Here is a 16,651-nt window from a genome sequence, read left to right on the forward strand (position 1 = left end):
TAGGAATAAAGATAGTGAATTAGCTCTAAATTATTCTGTGTTTATTAGGTGGGTACTTTAATACCGATAAACCACATCCCCGAGGTGAAATTCTTATTGGTGGCCAAAATGTGACAATGGGATACTACAAAAATGAAGCAAAAACAAAAGCTGATTTCTTTGAAGATGAAAATGGGCAGAGGTGGCTGTGTACTGGAGATATCGGAGAGTTTGACCCTGATGGTTGTTTGAAGATTATTGGTGAGCTATTGAATCTTTTCTTGAAAGTAAACATTTCTCTGGTGGTTTTATGCAAGAGATACCATGTGTTTAGAGACTGCTGTATCATCCTTGGAATATATAATGGGGACTCAGGCATTATAAGGCTCTACATATTATGAGATCTCAAAAGCTGTTCAGCAGCAGTGGTATTTTTAATTACTATGAAATAGCCATAGTCATTCTTTCCTGCTTATATAGGGAGCAATTGTTTTGTGAATTCTATGACATATATAGGTTAGTGGGTAGGGATGTCTTGTTCTGTTTCCTTGCCCAGGAAAACAGGAAAGACTGCTAGCTCAAGCACTGGGACTATTACCAGGTGAAAAATACCTTTGGTGGTGGCTCTCAGTGTCTTTTTCAGTTAATGGCAGCTTTAGTGTCGTCATGCTAACTAGATGCCTTGGAAGCTGACACACTTCTGGCTGTTGCCAGCATTGTTCCACTTGGTTACCTGTCACTTTTCCCTAAAATTTAGCTCAGGCTGTACTTGTAGGAATTTTTTTCCCCAAAATGTAGAGGTTAGAGAGTCTTGTTTGTTTGTTTTTGGTAATACTGGGTTTGAACTCGGGGCCTCCTGCTTGCTACACAGTTGCTTTACCACTTGAACCACTCTACCAGCCCCTTTTTGTGATAGGTATTTTTGAGATAGAGTGTCTCAAACTATTTGTCTGGGTTGGCCTTGAACCACAGTCCTCCTGAGTAGCTAGGCGTGAGCCACTGATGCCTAGTGACTTTTTTTTTTTTTTTTTTTTTTTTGATGGTACTGGGGTTTGAACTCAGGGCTTAAGCAGGCGCTTTACCACTTGAGCCATTTCACCAGTGTGGAGAATCTCAACACTTAGCACTAGTGTATTGTGTTAAAGTAGCTGTGTTTTCTGTGTCACGCTTCTCTCCAGATAGATTGTGAGCTTCTTAATGGTAACCTGCATCTTCCTCACCTACATGGTATCAATGCATACCAGCAACATACCTGTTCAGAAGTATATAGCTGAAGCCCAGTGATGCCTTCCCTTAAATTGTTTTTCTTTTAAAAAGATGTTTCTAGCCTTGTGCACAACTATATCCCAGCATATGGGAGGCTGAGACAGAAGGATTGTGAGCTTGAAGACACTCTGAGCCTATATAATGAGACCCTGTCTCTTAGAGAACATATAAATACTTTTATATGCATTAAAGATGTTATTAATATTCTCTGTGTTTCTCCCTCCCTGCTTTTGCTTGTTTTGCATAGATCGAAAAAAGGATCTTGTAAAACTACAGGCAGGAGAATATGTTTCTCTTGGGAAAGTAGAGGCAGCTTTGAAGAATCTCCCTCTGATAGATAACATTTGTGCATATGCAAACAGGTAAGAAAGTGGAATTCACGTTGCTTGTACTTAAAACACTGGGTATGCCATAAACATTTCCAACCTATTTGGGCCTCTGTGAAATTATTCTAAGAACTCTTCTTCCTTCTCTGTGATTTCTAAGAATGGCTTCCTTCTCCCTACAGCCATTAGCTCATCTTTCTGATATTTCCCTTCTTCTTCTGTTTCTGTTCGCTGTTTTACATCTTTCTGTAGTGTCCTATGTGGTAGAGAGTTACATAAGAAAAAATCCTTCTCCCAGCTGCTTTGGTACTCCTGAGTACCTGTCACTTGGCACAGGGAAGCTTCAGAGAACCAGTCTAGAGGAAAGGAGGAGTAAAGAAGTGTCAGTGAGCAGTTCACTGTTCTCTTCTTACCCTCTTACCTTCAGCTTGAGCCTGTTTAGGACTCTGGGCAGCGGTACGAGGGGCCCACTTGAAGCTCAGATTAGAATGCTGATTACATTTTGCATTGCAGTAGTATATGTGGTCACTATTCATTAATAATGATTTTGTGTTTTATGGGGAAGTCTAGGAACCTGTCTATAGAGATTGACATAATTCCCATATTATTATGGGAAAATAAAATTAGGTTTTAGAAAAATCAATTTCACAGTAGAATTTGGGCTGCAGCCCGAGTTATACAAGAACTTCAGTTGAATACCCCTTATCTGAAATGCTTGGGGCAAGAAGTATCTCAGATTTTGGAGTTCTTTGGATTCTGGAATACATGCACAGTCTTTACCATTGAGCAGCCTATACATTGGTTTATAAATGATTCTGCCTTTTAATTAGCCTTTAGTGTTGTTGTTTTTTTTTTGTTGTTGTTTTGTTTTAGCAGTGCCACAGATCTGGAATGTGATAACTAGGGTTTGTCCTATTTTTTCAGGTTACTGTTTTATAGCCTTCAAGGTAGGATCTGCCTCTGGGCATATTCAGAGTTCTTCTGTCTACAGTCTCATGATAACAAAAGAAAATGAACGTAATCACTATTTTGATGTACTGCCACATTTCTTTACATCTAATATAAATCAAATTTATATTTATTTTTGGTAATCTTGTTGCCATGAATTACTGATTTTTTAAAGATGAATATTTTAATGTTTGTAATTTTCTTTTAAAAATGTGTACATGTCACTATTACAATAGTTATACTTGTTTTTATCAGTAAATGACAAACTGACATGTATTTAGCAATAAACAGTGCTAAAACCCTGAAATGTATTGTGATTCAGCAGTAACACTGGCTGCTGTGTGAGGTAAGTATGCCAGTACCAAGTATGGCACATGGGTTTTTTTTTAAATGCTAAAGAGTTAGTTACAAAATGTCAAGGTTAGTTTAGTAACTTTAGTTAATATGGTATACTATTTTGTTTTTTAGCTAAGTTATCCTTCATATATTTCAGTTATCATTCTTATGTCATTGGATTTGTTGTGCCAAATCAAAAGGAACTAACAGAACTAGCTCAAAAGAAAGGACTTAAAGGGACTTGGGAAGAGCTGTGTAACAGTAGTGAAATGGAAAACGAGGTCCTTAAATTGCTTTCTGAAGCTGCTATTTCCGGTGAGTGTTTTGTTAAAACTGATTCTAAGAACGGATATGGGAAGAGAGTTGTTACATCTGCTTTACCTGTCACAAGGATTAGGAGGCATCATTTCCTGCTCAGAAAGTGCCTCTATTATTAGTAGATGGAAGAATGTGCTCATGAGCCTCCCATTTAGGCCCTTCTTCAGGACACACAGACCAGCTGTTCCCACAAAACTGATGTACATGTTTCTTGAATATTTTTGTCCTTTTAGTCTGTTTTCTGGGCTTGCTGTACTAGTATGTTCTATGCTCTCTTTTACTCCTGGTTGAAGACTAGTTTATATTTTTGGTTTAATAAAGCAGCTATATCTTTTGAGTTAAGCATTGAGTATAATATAAACATGCATTTTATTCTAGTTGGATATGTTTATATAATATTATGAAAAATGTAAATTTGCATTTAAATGGAGTCATTATTGTAGCCCTTAATATCAACTGTAATTATGTTTTGGAGTATATAAGCCAATACCTTGGGCTGATGCTAAATTGACTTAATTAATTAATGGATATTTGTTAAAAATCTGAATCAGTACTATGTAACATAGAATATTGAAGCGTTAAAAACTAATACAATGTTTGATTATTTATTTTCACAGCTTTATTGAGATATTAACGTACCATACAGTGAACTCACTTAATATGTATAATTAAATGGTTTTTAGGATATTTACCAAGTTGTACCATCATCAGCACAGTCAATTTTACATTGTCATCACTACCCAAGGGACCTTCGTACTCATTAGCAATCATTCTCCCTTACCCTCCAAACCCTCTGTTCCTCAGCAACCACTAGTTGATGTTCTGTCACTATAGAGTTGCCTATTCTGGAGATTTTGCACAAATAGAATTATATAATATGTGGTTTATGGCTAATTTCTTTTACTTAGAATATTTTCACACTTCATCTATGTTGAAGCATGTGTCAATATTTTATTCTTTTATTACCAAATAATATTTCATTATATAGTTACATGCCACATTTTGCTTATCCATTCATCAATCAAAGGCATTTGTTTTGACATTGTTCCTCTTTTGGTGTTGTAATGCTGCTGTATACATTCATGTTCAAGCTTTTATGTGGACATGTATTTATTCCTTTTGACTAGGTAGTTATGAGTGGAATTAATGGGCCTTAGGTTAACTTTTATCTAAACTGTTTTGAAAAATAGCCAGACCATTTTTTCCAAAATAGTATTTTTTCAGTATTTTCCAGAACAGCCAATTTTACATTCTAACCCCTGATATATGAAAGTTTTGATTTCCCCACATCTTCTTCAGCACTTGTTATTTCTGTCATTTTGACTCTAGCCACCATGTGTATCTTGTAGTTTGATTGGCATTTCTCTGGTGGCTAATGATGTTGATTGAACTTTTATTTTTTAAAGTGGGTATTGGCCCTTGTATGTTTTCTTTGAAAAATGTTTATTCAGATCCTTTGCCCTCTTTTAAATGATGCTGTTTGTTTTTTTAGTACTGAATTGTATGAGTTCACTTTTTTTTTGTTTTTTGAGACAGGGTCTCACTATGTTGTTCAAGCTGGGCTTGAACTCGCAGTTCTCCTGCCTCAGTCTTCCAAGTGCTGGAGCATGAGTTCTTTTTATATACTGTAAATACAAGTCTGTGATCAGGCATATTTCCAAATAGTCTCCCATTTTGTGCATTCCTGATGGCCTTCTTTGAAGCACAGAAGTTTTGGATTTTATTTAAGTACACCTTACCTTTTTTCTTCTCTTGCTGTTGTTACCATATCTAAGAAGCCATTGCCTAATCCACCTCCCAAGGACTTCTCTCTTATATTTATGTTTTTAATCCATTTTGAGTTTGATTTTTCTGTATGATACAAAAATGAGAACAGCTTCATTCTCAAGCAGAAAATCTTTAGGTTATGTACTTACTAAGAGATTACAAGAAATTCCCTTATGTGATTGTGGGGACTAGTTAGGTAAAGTCTGAAAATCTGTAGGACAAACTGTTAGAAAGAATGAACTGGACTCTCCACTGTGAAAGTCCCTTTTGATAGGCAGAGTTTCTTGTTTGGGAAAATCTCCATTCTGCTCTAAGTTCCTTCACTGTGATTATTTGGAATACACAGAATACCTTCACACCAAATCCTAGATTAGTGCTTAATTGAATAACTGGTGGACTCTAGTATAGGCCAGTTGACACATAAAAATGACAACCACAATCCACCCCTTGTGAAAGGGCAGTCATACAGATCTCCTTAAAGCATGATTTCCAAGTAAAGATAATCTCAAGATCATACTTCTGTCTAATAAGATACAATTATCCTGCTTAGAACTGAAAATACACTAACTTTTTCCCCATAAAAGAATGCAGACTCCTTGTATGTAATGATTTTTACTCTTTTCCTTTGATAGTGTATAACTTAAATACTGTGATATAAAGATAACTATTATTAATACGTTATGATTGATATGGACTAAAAATGGAGAAATGAAATATTTGCTTATATATTCATAAGAACATGAGGAAAAAATACAGCTGTTAGACCCCTCTTTCTCCAACTGGTCATGTGGTTGTGCTGTGTTTATTTTCCTAAAGCATGGATTTAGATAGTGTCAGTATATACGTAAAAAGATAATTTTGATTCAAATGAGTGCAGTGCTAAGGAGTTTGAAATTCAAGAAAAACTTAAGTGGTCCTCCACTTAAGGAGAGGAGAGGAGAGGGTCTGTACAGTAACTTCCTTTCACTTTCATATGCCTCTCTCCAGGATGTTATTCTGTATCTGTACTTGACTGATCATTAAAATAAACTATTTTTTCTTACAACACAGAAGTTCTCTGGTCCTGGGCTTTTCTTTGTTACAAAATTTTTGATTATTGCTTCAATATCTTGTTATGGGTCTGTTCAGATTTCTTATTTCTTTATGACTAGTGTTGGTAGGTTGCGTGTTTCAAGGAGTCTATGTTTCTTTTAGGTTATCCAAATTAATTTTTTTTATTATTGTTATACTTGGGGGTACATTGTGACATTTACCAAAGTACTTAAAATATATCATAGTTGAATTCATCCCCTCTATCATTCTCCTTTATCCCCCTCCCCTGACTTCTGAAATAGTTTCAGCAGGTCTCATTTTACCATTTTGATTTTCATCTATTTTGTTGGTGTTTGGTGGACTGTGTTTTGAACTCAGGGCTTTGAACTTGCTAGGCAGGTTCTGTACTACTTGAGCCGTGCCTCCAGCTCTTTCTGCTCTGGTAATTTTTAAGATAGGGTCTTCTTGCCTTTTACCTGAGTTGGCCTGGATTGTGATCCTCCTATTTATGCTTCCCGCAGCAGCTGGAGTGACAGGCACACACTGTTGCACCCAGCTATTGGTTAAGACGGGGTTTCACCAATTTTTTGCCCGAGCTGGTCTTAAACAACAATCCTGATCTCTGCCTCCTGAGTAGCTGGATTATATATGTGAGCTGCCAGTGCTGACTGATTTTCATTTGTAATCTTAGTTATCTGAGTCTTCTCTGTTTTGGTGTAAATAAGAGTTTTTCAGTTTGTTGATCTGAAAAAAAAAAATCAACCATTGGTTTAGTTGGTTTTTTAAAAATTGTTTTTCTGTTACCTTTCATTTATCTCTGCCTTAGTCTTTATTATTTCCTTCTGCTGATTTGGGGCTTAGCTTGTTCTTTTTGTGCTTCTTTGAGGTGTAAAGTTAGGATGTTGATTTGAAATCGTCTTCCTTTTCATTTCCATGTGTTTATATATTTTTCCTTCTTGTGATTTCTAGTTTCATTCTATTATGGTCGGAGAAGATGTTTGTTAAGACTTTGTTATGTAACCTGTGGTCTGTGTTAGAGAATGCACAATTGTTGTACTTTCCTTTGAGAATGGATCCTCTTATTGCTATATGGTGTCCCTTGGCTCTAATGACAGTTTATGTCTTAAAATCTATTTTGTTTGATGAAGTATGGCTGCCCCTTCTCTTTTCAGGTTCCTCTTTACATCCTGTCACTTTTAGCCTATGTGTTGTTGTCCTTAAATCTCAAGTGAGTTTCTTTGTAGATAACACACAGTTGGATTTTTTTTCTTGTTGTGCATTTAGTCTATTTAGATTTAAGGTAATTACTTAAAATGGACAGACCTACTACCATTTTGTTGTTTTCTGTATGTCTTGTAATTTTTCCTCCTTTGCCACCTTTTGTTGATTTTTTTATAGTGACATGTTTTGATGCTCTTCTCACTTCTCTTTGTGTATATTCTATATAGGTGTTTTCTTTATGAAAATATTTCTTAATACAGTGAATTTGTATTACCACTATAATTACATAATCCATGTTGAACTTACAGCAGTCTGTTTACAGTTGATATCAGCTTAACCTCAGTCTCTGTAAAACTACTTTGTGTCCCTGCTCACCCCCTTAATGTTACTGATAACACTAGTGATCTTTTTATTGTGTGTCCATTTACACAAAATAATAATAATTTTTATATTTTTGTTTTTTATTAAATCCTATGTCAGATTTACCAGTGATTCACACATCTAGATTACTTTACTTCCTAATTCTGTGTTTGTCTGGATATTTATATTTACCAGGGAGTTTTAGGTTTTCGTGTGATTTTATGTTATCACCCTTTTGCCCTCATATTTTAAAGGGCAGATCTAGTTGTGATGATTCTTCAGACTTTGTTTTCTGGGAAGTCTTAACATCTTGATTTTTAAGTGCAGGTTTACCATGTGTTCTTGATGGGCAGCTTTACTCTCGAAGGACTGTGAATATGTCACCACACTCCTTTCTAGCCTGCAACTTTCTGCTGAGATGTATTAGGATTTTTTTTTTTTTTATTTCCTTTGGAGTTAGGGACTCACTGTGTTGCCCAGAGTAGTCTTGAACTCATGGACTACTATGTGATACTCCTGCCTTGGCCTCCCAGCTTGCTGGTTCTACAAGTGTGTGTCACCATACGTGGCTAAATACATTGATTTTGCTTACTTTATTTGGTAGTCTAGTGGGCCTTCCCTTGTACATGATGAGTCACTTCTTTTTCCCTTCACACTGAAGAGCTTTGTGGCTTTTGGCAGCTTGGTTATAACATGTCTTAGTATAGTTCCCTTTAGAGTTATCCTAGTGGAGTTCTTTAATCCTCTTGAAGTTGTTGTGTCCATGTCTTTCTTCAGATGTAGGATGGTTGGGATCATTATTTCTTTTGGCTTTTTTCCCCTTGGGTGGTACTGGAGATTGAACTGAGGGCCTCGTTCATCCTAGACAAGCACTCTCCCATGTGAAGTATACCCCCAACCCTGTTATTTCTTCAAACAGGAGCTCTGTCCCCTTCTCTCTTTCTGTGGCTCTTATAACCGTTTTTCTACTTGTGGTGTTCCATAGGTTCCACAGGTTGTCTTGAATTTTTTTTCTTTGTTTCTCTGCCTCAGTAATTTAAAAAATCCTGTGTTTGAGTTTTCTAATTTTCAAGTCTGATGCTGATTCCTCTAGTGAAATTTTCGACTCATTGAGTCTGTCCTTCAGGTCCAGAATTGTTCTTTTGGGTTCTTCTTTGTAGATTCTTTCTTGTTGTTGTTTTGCTTTTTTAATCTCTCTATTCTCATTTTGTTCATGCATTGTTTTCTGGCTTTTAATTGTCTCTTTCTGCTCTGTCAATTCACTGAGCATTTTTTTTTTTTCTTTTGGCAGTACTGGGGCAGAATGTGGTCTCACACTCACTAGTCAAATGTTCTACCTGAACCATGTTCCTAGCCCTTGTGTGTGTGTTTTCATTATTTTTTTCTGATAAGGTCTCCTGGTTTTGCTCAGGGCCAGCCTCGGACCATCATCCTTCCACCTGGCTGGGATTATAGGTGTGTCCCACCATACCTTTCTTTTTTTGAGATGGGGTTTTGCAAACTTCTTTGCCCTATCTTATCCTGAACTGTGGTCCTCCCCTCCCTTTATCTCCCTCCTGAGGAGCTGGGGTTGCAGGCATGAGCCACCACACGTGGCTACACAGAGCATTTTGATGAAGTTATTTTGAATTCCGTGTCTGCTAATTCATGCTTGCTTCTTTGGGGTTGGTTCATGGGTATTTAATTTGATCTTTTTGTAATAGGCCATTTTTCTTGCAAATTTGGATTTGAAATTAGCTACTTTTTTCAGTCTTGTAGTCTGGTTTTGTGCTAGGAAGGCTTTCTCTAATTAACCCTATTAGAGATTCTGGAGCCATCTCAGATCCTTACTAGGGATATAGATACCTTCTGGGTTTGTGGGTGTAATCTTAATTGAAGTGGGCTGCTGTTTTTCACTCAGGAGCTCCCCATTGCGTCTGGCTGTGATACTGCAGCCTTTTCTACATGTTGATTGCCTTTGTTCCTGAAAGCCCCCAACCTGGCACCCTGTTCCTGCGAGCACTTCACTTCGCTTCATACAAGCAAGATAGAATAACAGTTCCTCTGTCATGCTGAAAAAGCCAGAACGTTGGGTGTGAGTTCTGTTCTTTTTCCTCTCTAGGAAGAAGTCAAGAGTTGGATTTTTTCCCCTAGTCCTCTACACTGTTCTGAAAGGAGGGAGGGGTTCTGGCAAGTGAATGTCACATTTTCTCACTAGACTTTGATGTGGTTGGTTTTATGCTTGCCTGGAGTACAGGAACTTCTTAACACACTTCTGGATTTCTCACCGCGACAGTAAATAGGTCCATTTATTATTCAGTCCATGTCCCTATGGGAGAGATAGAAGTGGATTTTCGTATTGTCATCTCATTGGTATCACTCCACCTTACCACATTTTTTTGTCTTTTAAAAAATATTTTTATTGGCATATATTAATTGTACAGGGGGGTTTCATTGTGACATTTACATATGCTTACAGTGTATCATGATTCGGTTCACCTCCACCATCATTTTCCCTTGTCCCTCTTCCCCATACTTAAAGCAATTTCAACATATTTTGTTGTTTTCATACAAGTGTATAAAGTTCACTGATCATATTTGCCCTTCTTCCTCCTCTCCATTCACCCACTCTTACCCACTCTTGAATAGGACCTATTTTACCTTCCTTTCCTTCGTTTTTTTAAGGGTCATTCATTGCTCAAAGGATGTTGTTTCACTGCGTTAATTTCGTCCTGAATATGTTATACTTTAATCAGATTAGCCCGTTCCTCTCGCACAGTTCTTTTTTATATAGTGATAATGAGATGCTTACTTGCTTGCTTCCTCTGTTAGATTGCATGAGTGTGGAAGCTATTTCATCTTTACATTTTTCTAAGAATGTTTAGTGAAGCACTTTACACATAGTAATTGTTTTTAATATTTTTTTGGATTAATGTTTAAAAGTAAGCTTTACTAAGTGATTCTTTATCTGTGATTCTTTGCATCCCTGCCTTCCTGCCTCCATTCTTCTGATGTTAGGAGTCTGCTGGGTATTAGAGTGTGTTAGGAACCCTGTAGTAAGGAAACATTCTGCCCCTGGTTCATTGACAAGTGAGGTTCTTTTGAACTTTATTTTTAACTTCTGAAATAACTTCTCTTTAAAGTAAAATTCTCCTTTTCCTTTCTCCTGGATCCTAGCTCTTAGAAGTGCACAATTTACATCTTCGGTAAACAAATCTATGGAAGTTTATCCGGCTTGTGTTACAATTTGCCTTTTTCGTGCTTTGGATATGTATATAAACCTAACTCATTTTAATGATGGAGTTATATTCCATTTTATACCGGCATCATAACTTATTTAACTTGTTCTCCTATTGATAGGTTTTTAATAAATGTTTTTACTGTTAAAGTTCTTACTCCTTTTTTTTAAATGTATACTAGTATATTTTAGAATTATACTGGTTAGAGATTCATGGGTCATTTTTGTTTGTGCATTTTGGTGAGTATTACATGCTATTTGATAAGAACTTTAATTGCACATATTTAATGTCTTTACTTTTTTTTTTCCCCCATCATCCCAGCAAGCCTGGAAAAGTTTGAAATTCCAGTAAAAATTCGTTTGAGCCCTGAACCGTGGACCCCTGAAACTGGTCTGGTGACAGATGCCTTCAAGTTGAAACGCAAAGAGCTGAAAACACATTACCAGGCGGACATTGAGCGGATGTATGGGAGAAAATAATTGTTCCCTTTGGCATCAGTTTGCTACAGTGAGCTCAGATCAAATAGGAAATACTTGAAATGCATGTCTCAGACTATGAGGCAAACTCCATTCCTCATATTAAACCTAAGCTGTTGCTTCTCACCACATCACCATTTTTAACTGACAGGATTAGTAAAATGTTAAGACAGCAAACTTGTGTCTGTCTCTTTTTTTCTTTTCTTTTCTCCAATTTACATTCCAACCTATGACTGGACTTGTCAGTAGCAGCATTTTTCTGAGTCATTGAGGAAGCAGTGATTTTAAAACCTCGAGTTTTTAAACATGATTTATATGTTCTGTATAGTGTTCAGTTTGTAACTTTTTAAAGTTTGGATGTATAGAGGGATAAATGGGAAATATAAAAATTGGTTATTTGGGGCTTTTTTACTTAATGTATTTAAAAATCCAAGGGTATGGATGTGAAATTATGTAAATTTTAATGCTTATGAATCAAATCATTGTTGAACAAAAGATTTGTTGTTGGCTGTGTAATTATTGTCTTGTATGCATTTGAGAGAAATAAATATATCCATACTTAAGTTTAAGAAATTGAGACCTTGTGAATATATGCCTGACAGTGTCTTCTTTGTATATTTATTTTTTATTAGAAAAATGTAGTTTGGTTGGCACTGCATGGAATAAAATGGGGCAGGAGAGGGATATGGTCTTGGTAGTAAGGGAAGATAGTTAACACAGGAAGTGCAGCACCGCTGACATTTAGTCGATAGCAGCTTCCTGTCATAACTTCAGTGTTTTCTACTTAGTTGAAACCAGGGAAGTATCCAAAACTAAATGTGAGCAATTCTGAATGGGTAGAATTTTAAAAAACAAAAACAACGTGTAGAAATTTAGTTGTCTAGATTTATGAACACATTAGTCACAGCAAATTAGTCCCAAAAATCTACTTTTATTCTAGGTATTTAATCCTGTATCTCATTTTAAAATTCATTTTTGTTTTTTGTAGTTTGCACTCATTGTGTGTGAGAGAGAGCAGAGACAGAGACACTGAGTTGTGGTAGCTTATTTTAAAAGAGCACCTTTTTTTTCTAGAAAAATACTAGAAATAATTTAGAATGTTTCTGGTAATAGCATTCTCACTAAAATATAAGAGAATGTAACTTTATAATGAGATAAGGCGATTTATAGATTTTCCTGTCAATGTAAAAATTGTGATCCAACAAACATTGCTTGTATGATGTACAGGCTTTTTTATATATATTGCTTGCCTGTTGTTATTTCTGGATTAGGAGTTAGTACTGCATCAGTGAAGATATGCTAAAATTAGGATTTAAAAAGTCACAGCCATCACATTTTTCATGCTAGACTGGTTATTATCTTGATTCTGAGCTACTTTAAGCATTAAAAAGAAAGAGAATGAACATAGATTGGGGGAGTGGTGAGAGAGACCGGGACCCTGGAGTTTTGTTCACCTTACAAGCCACATTCCTGGAGGTACAGTAATAGGATGTTCTGTTTTTATCAGCTTTTCTTGTAGACGTGTGTACTTGTGCTCTGGATGCCTTTTCTTTGTCATAGCTGAAGTTTTAATAACATTTGGGAAAGCTGCCAAGAAGCAAAGCAGGAAGAAAATAAACGGGCTTCTCCATGTTGAGAGTGCTGTTGCCTACAATCAATACAGGGTGGGTGAGGAGAAGTCGTGTCTGATGTTTGTCGTTACAATAATAATTGTGTTCAAATGCTTTTTGAAAGTTGTATTTAGAGCAAAAGCTTTAATGTTTTAAAAGAGATGCTAGTTAATGTGACTTGAAATACTGTCAGATGAATAGGTAGATTCTTAGTGATTCAGAAGAAAAGTTTCTCTTAGGAAACATCTAATGTTCATTTATTTAATCTATATCAAGTTCATTTATTTCCTCATGATTAAGATATCAGATGGAAGGTGTCAAATATATGAAATTAAATTAAAAAATCCTCTTTCAAACACGCTACTCTCTAACCTGAACTACCTTTAGAGACTTGAAATACTATGTCTTATAATACTACTCTTTCAAGAAGAAAAAATTGGTCAGTAAGAAAAAAACCCATCCAACAAGTTTCTTATTTTATAAGAAACACTGGTTTAACCAGGTGATACTGAAGGAGGAAAGTGCTAAGGAATTTCAAAGTATATTCTCAAATCTCATATGCATCTATGAAAATAGTACGAATCCAAAAAGAGTGGTTCCTGAGAACAATTGTCTTCTGGATATAAGCTATCTGAGGGATCTTTAAACCTTTCATGTTTGAGTTCAACAGTTTTATAGCATGTGGCTTCATGGCCCCTTGCCCCATACCACTCCTCAGCCCTGCTGTTTATTTTGATTTTTAGCTTAAACTTAAAAAGTTTTTACTGACAGTAGAACAAAACTGAAAGTGGTATCTACTTTCTAAACACTACTTTTGTTTTTAAGTAGTGGAATTGGTATCCATGAGCTCTAAGGCAGTGTTTAAAAATAACTTCACTACTAAAATACCCAAGATTTTACTGTTTTTAAACAGCTAGTCTCTGTGATACAACTTTTAAACTTTGTTTTGAAAAAATGTGTGGGTTCCTTTTATAAGAAAATTATGTACATCTGTGATGTTTTAAAGGGATATCAACTTTTAAACAGTGTACATAGGCACCACACTGAAATGTCATGCATCCTTTCTACATGTGGTATTTACTGTGAGTTCATTTCCAGTGTAATTTTGGTTATTGCTGTTTTCTGCCAGAGAAAGTGTATATCATAAAGAAGTTCCATAGCTACATGGTATGGACTATTTATTTGTAACTTGATAATGAAGTTTGACGAATAAAGATATCTAAAAAAGTTTTTGATACTAAGACTTCAGTTCATTTTTTTCAAAAAAAAAAATCCCTATAAAAGTCAAACTTTAACATTCTTTTTATTTTTTTGGTGATAGAGTAGCTATCACAACCCAGGCTGGCTTCAAACTCAAGGTCCTCCTGCCTCAGCCTCCTGAGTACTAGGATTACAGGTGCACACCACCACAACAGACTAATTGACATTCTTGAATTAGTTGTTGAAAAAGGAGTGAGGATTTTCCTTCCTGGCCTAGCAATCCATCCATGGATGGTGGTAGTGGTGCTGGGGGTTGAACTCAAGGCCTCGCACTTGCTAAGCAGGAGCTCTGCCTCTTAACTACACCCACAGCCCTGAGAGGAAAGTTTTGATTTTGTAAATTCTTTTTTATAAGCTTTCTTATATTCTGACTTCACCCTGATCCTTACTGAGTCCTCCCTTCCATTCCTTCCTTTAGTTTTTGACTCTACAGAAGCTCTGCTGTCGGCATCTTCAAGTTAGTGCTCATGAAAGAGATTGTAAATAAATTCAGTTTTAAAATTTGTGGGGTAGAAGCAATGTGGCAGCAATAAGTTGTCTGAATGTGCCAACTTTTAATCCTGTGGTTGTGGGAGAAAGTTTTATTATGCTATTGTATTTCAACAACCCTGCACTGGCCAGTCAGTGGTTCTGACAAAATAGGCGTATGTAACTTGATACTAACATGCTTTCATAAAATGTCTTCATGTAATTCTGTAGCTAGTCCAGTCAAGGTATTTTATGTAAGCATCTAGAAGTTTAAGTTTTGTTTATTTGTGTTTTTTGCATGAATGAATAGTATCTTAATTCTCTTCGTTAACTTTGTTCAGGTTACTCTTTTAAAACTGGCTGCTTAATATTTCTACCTCACCAAATACGTATTTGATTTTAGCATAAGGCAGATATTGTCATGGAAAGATTGTGTTAGCTTTCCATCACTGTGACAAATACCTGGGAAAATCAACCTGAGGGAAAGTTCTCTTGGGCTCATTGTTCTTGAGTGATTGGGGAGTGTGTGATAAAGCATAGTTGTTTACCTCCTGGTGATAAGGAAGCAAAGGGAAGAGTCGGGGTCTTCAAGGGCATGCCCACAGTGACCTAACTTCCTTTTACTAGGCCCCACCCCCTAAAGAGTCTACTTCCTCCCAGTAGCATAATCACTTGGGGACCAGTCCTTCAACTCATGAGCCTTTAGGTCATAAGTAAGATACAGACCTTAACCGTTTCTTATACCATGTGAAAACAGCGGGCTGCATAGCTTGACTCAAGTAATAAGATACATTTGGTAATCTGGTAAGGAAAAAGCAGTCTGATTCTGTTTCAACCAGCCAACATGCACACATGCGGGCTACAAGGGCCTGTCCATTTCAGAATCTGCATTCAGAACTACTGAGGGAAGTAAAATTTTTATAAAACAAAAATGACGATGCAGGGATGTGACCTTGCTCACAGTTCTATTGATGCACAGATGACACACGCAGGAATTTCAGGTGCTCAGCGTTCTTGAGCCTGCTCTGAGAATGAAAGCACAGGCAGACTCCAACAGCAGAGGTCGGAAAGATTTTATTTGTAGAGAAGAGAAAGACTTCATAGTGGGGAATGCAGGGGAACCCTGAAACCGGTGGTCCCGTGGGTTGGGGATTGGGTTTTACAGCTTTTTGAGTATTGCCTGAGGGCAGAGATGTCTCTCAGGTGCAGACAGAAGTTTCCTGGGAAGGAGAGGTGTCTCCTTGATGACTTACCACATTTTGGGATCTCCTGCAGTCTGTCCTTCAATCCCCCCTCTCAATGGCCGCTCTAACTGCTGTTAGGGATAAGAACGACAAAGTTTGTTCAGTAACAGTAACTGTTTCCTGCTGATGGGACGATGAAGGGGCCCGCAGCATCAGGGCTGACCATGAGAGAGGAGTTAGAGGGGACCGCGATAGTAGGTTGTTTTCATCTCCATCAGAGGCATTTGTAGTTTGATGGACTCTAGGCGAGAAGAAACAAACTTGACAAGTAAGCTTAAAATGCAAGGCCCAAACACAAGCAAGAGAATAATGGCAACTATAGGCCCCAGAAAGGGTAGGAATCAAGTCCTGGAGGGGAGCCAGGATTTTATTTGGTCCTATACCTGTATAGAAACCTGAGTTTCAAGAGATTGCTTCCGGAGCCACTTAGTCTGTTGGAGAATGTACTCTGCACTTTGCTCTACAATGCCTGAAGTGTTTATATATGTGCAACAGGAAGTATTGGCGATGGCACATACCCCTCCTTGTTTAGCCAAAAGAAAATCTAGGGCCAGGTGATGGCCCATGACCATACAGGCAAAGGATAACAAAGACCTTTGCATGTCCTTAATGGCAAGGCCTACCTGGGCTGAGGTGTCCTCTACTACTTTAGTTAGGTTTTTTGCAGTTACACGATTGGCAATCACCCCATAGCTGATTCCAGCCATGGCTGCAATTAATGCAGTTATCCCTAAAACTATTAGAGTAACCTCCCTTTTATCCCTATGGGAAGCAGTTCTTGTTCATTGGGAAAATTCAGTTTGTTGTATTATAGTATTACTC

General features: G+C 36.9%; 1 protein-coding gene across 5 annotated transcripts in view; it reads left to right on the top strand.

The window, feature by feature from the left end:
- Acsl3 (acyl-CoA synthetase long chain family member 3) overlaps positions 1-14,087 on the top strand; it is a 72,115-nt gene extending 58,028 nt beyond the window's left edge. For 4 of the 5 annotated variants that reach the window (XM_074071842.1, XM_020186153.2, XM_074071844.1 and 1 more), the window contains exons 12-15: positions 49-240; positions 1,493-1,607; positions 3,013-3,170; positions 11,093-14,087. In XM_074071842.1, coding sequence (XP_073927943.1) covers positions 49-240; positions 1,493-1,607; positions 3,013-3,170; positions 11,093-11,250 — 623 coding nt within the window. In that variant the 3' untranslated portion in view covers positions 11,251-14,087. The remainder of the gene's footprint in view (positions 1-48; positions 241-1,492; positions 1,608-3,012; positions 3,171-11,092) is intronic. The other variant, XM_074071845.1, reaches the window with a different exon arrangement.
- Positions 14,088-16,651: the final 2,564 nt, after the last annotated feature.

Source organism: Castor canadensis, chromosome 4 (assembly GCF_047511655.1).
Source record: "Castor canadensis chromosome 4, mCasCan1.hap1v2, whole genome shotgun sequence".
In the NCBI taxonomy this organism is placed as follows: Eukaryota; Metazoa; Chordata; class Mammalia; order Rodentia; family Castoridae; genus Castor; species Castor canadensis.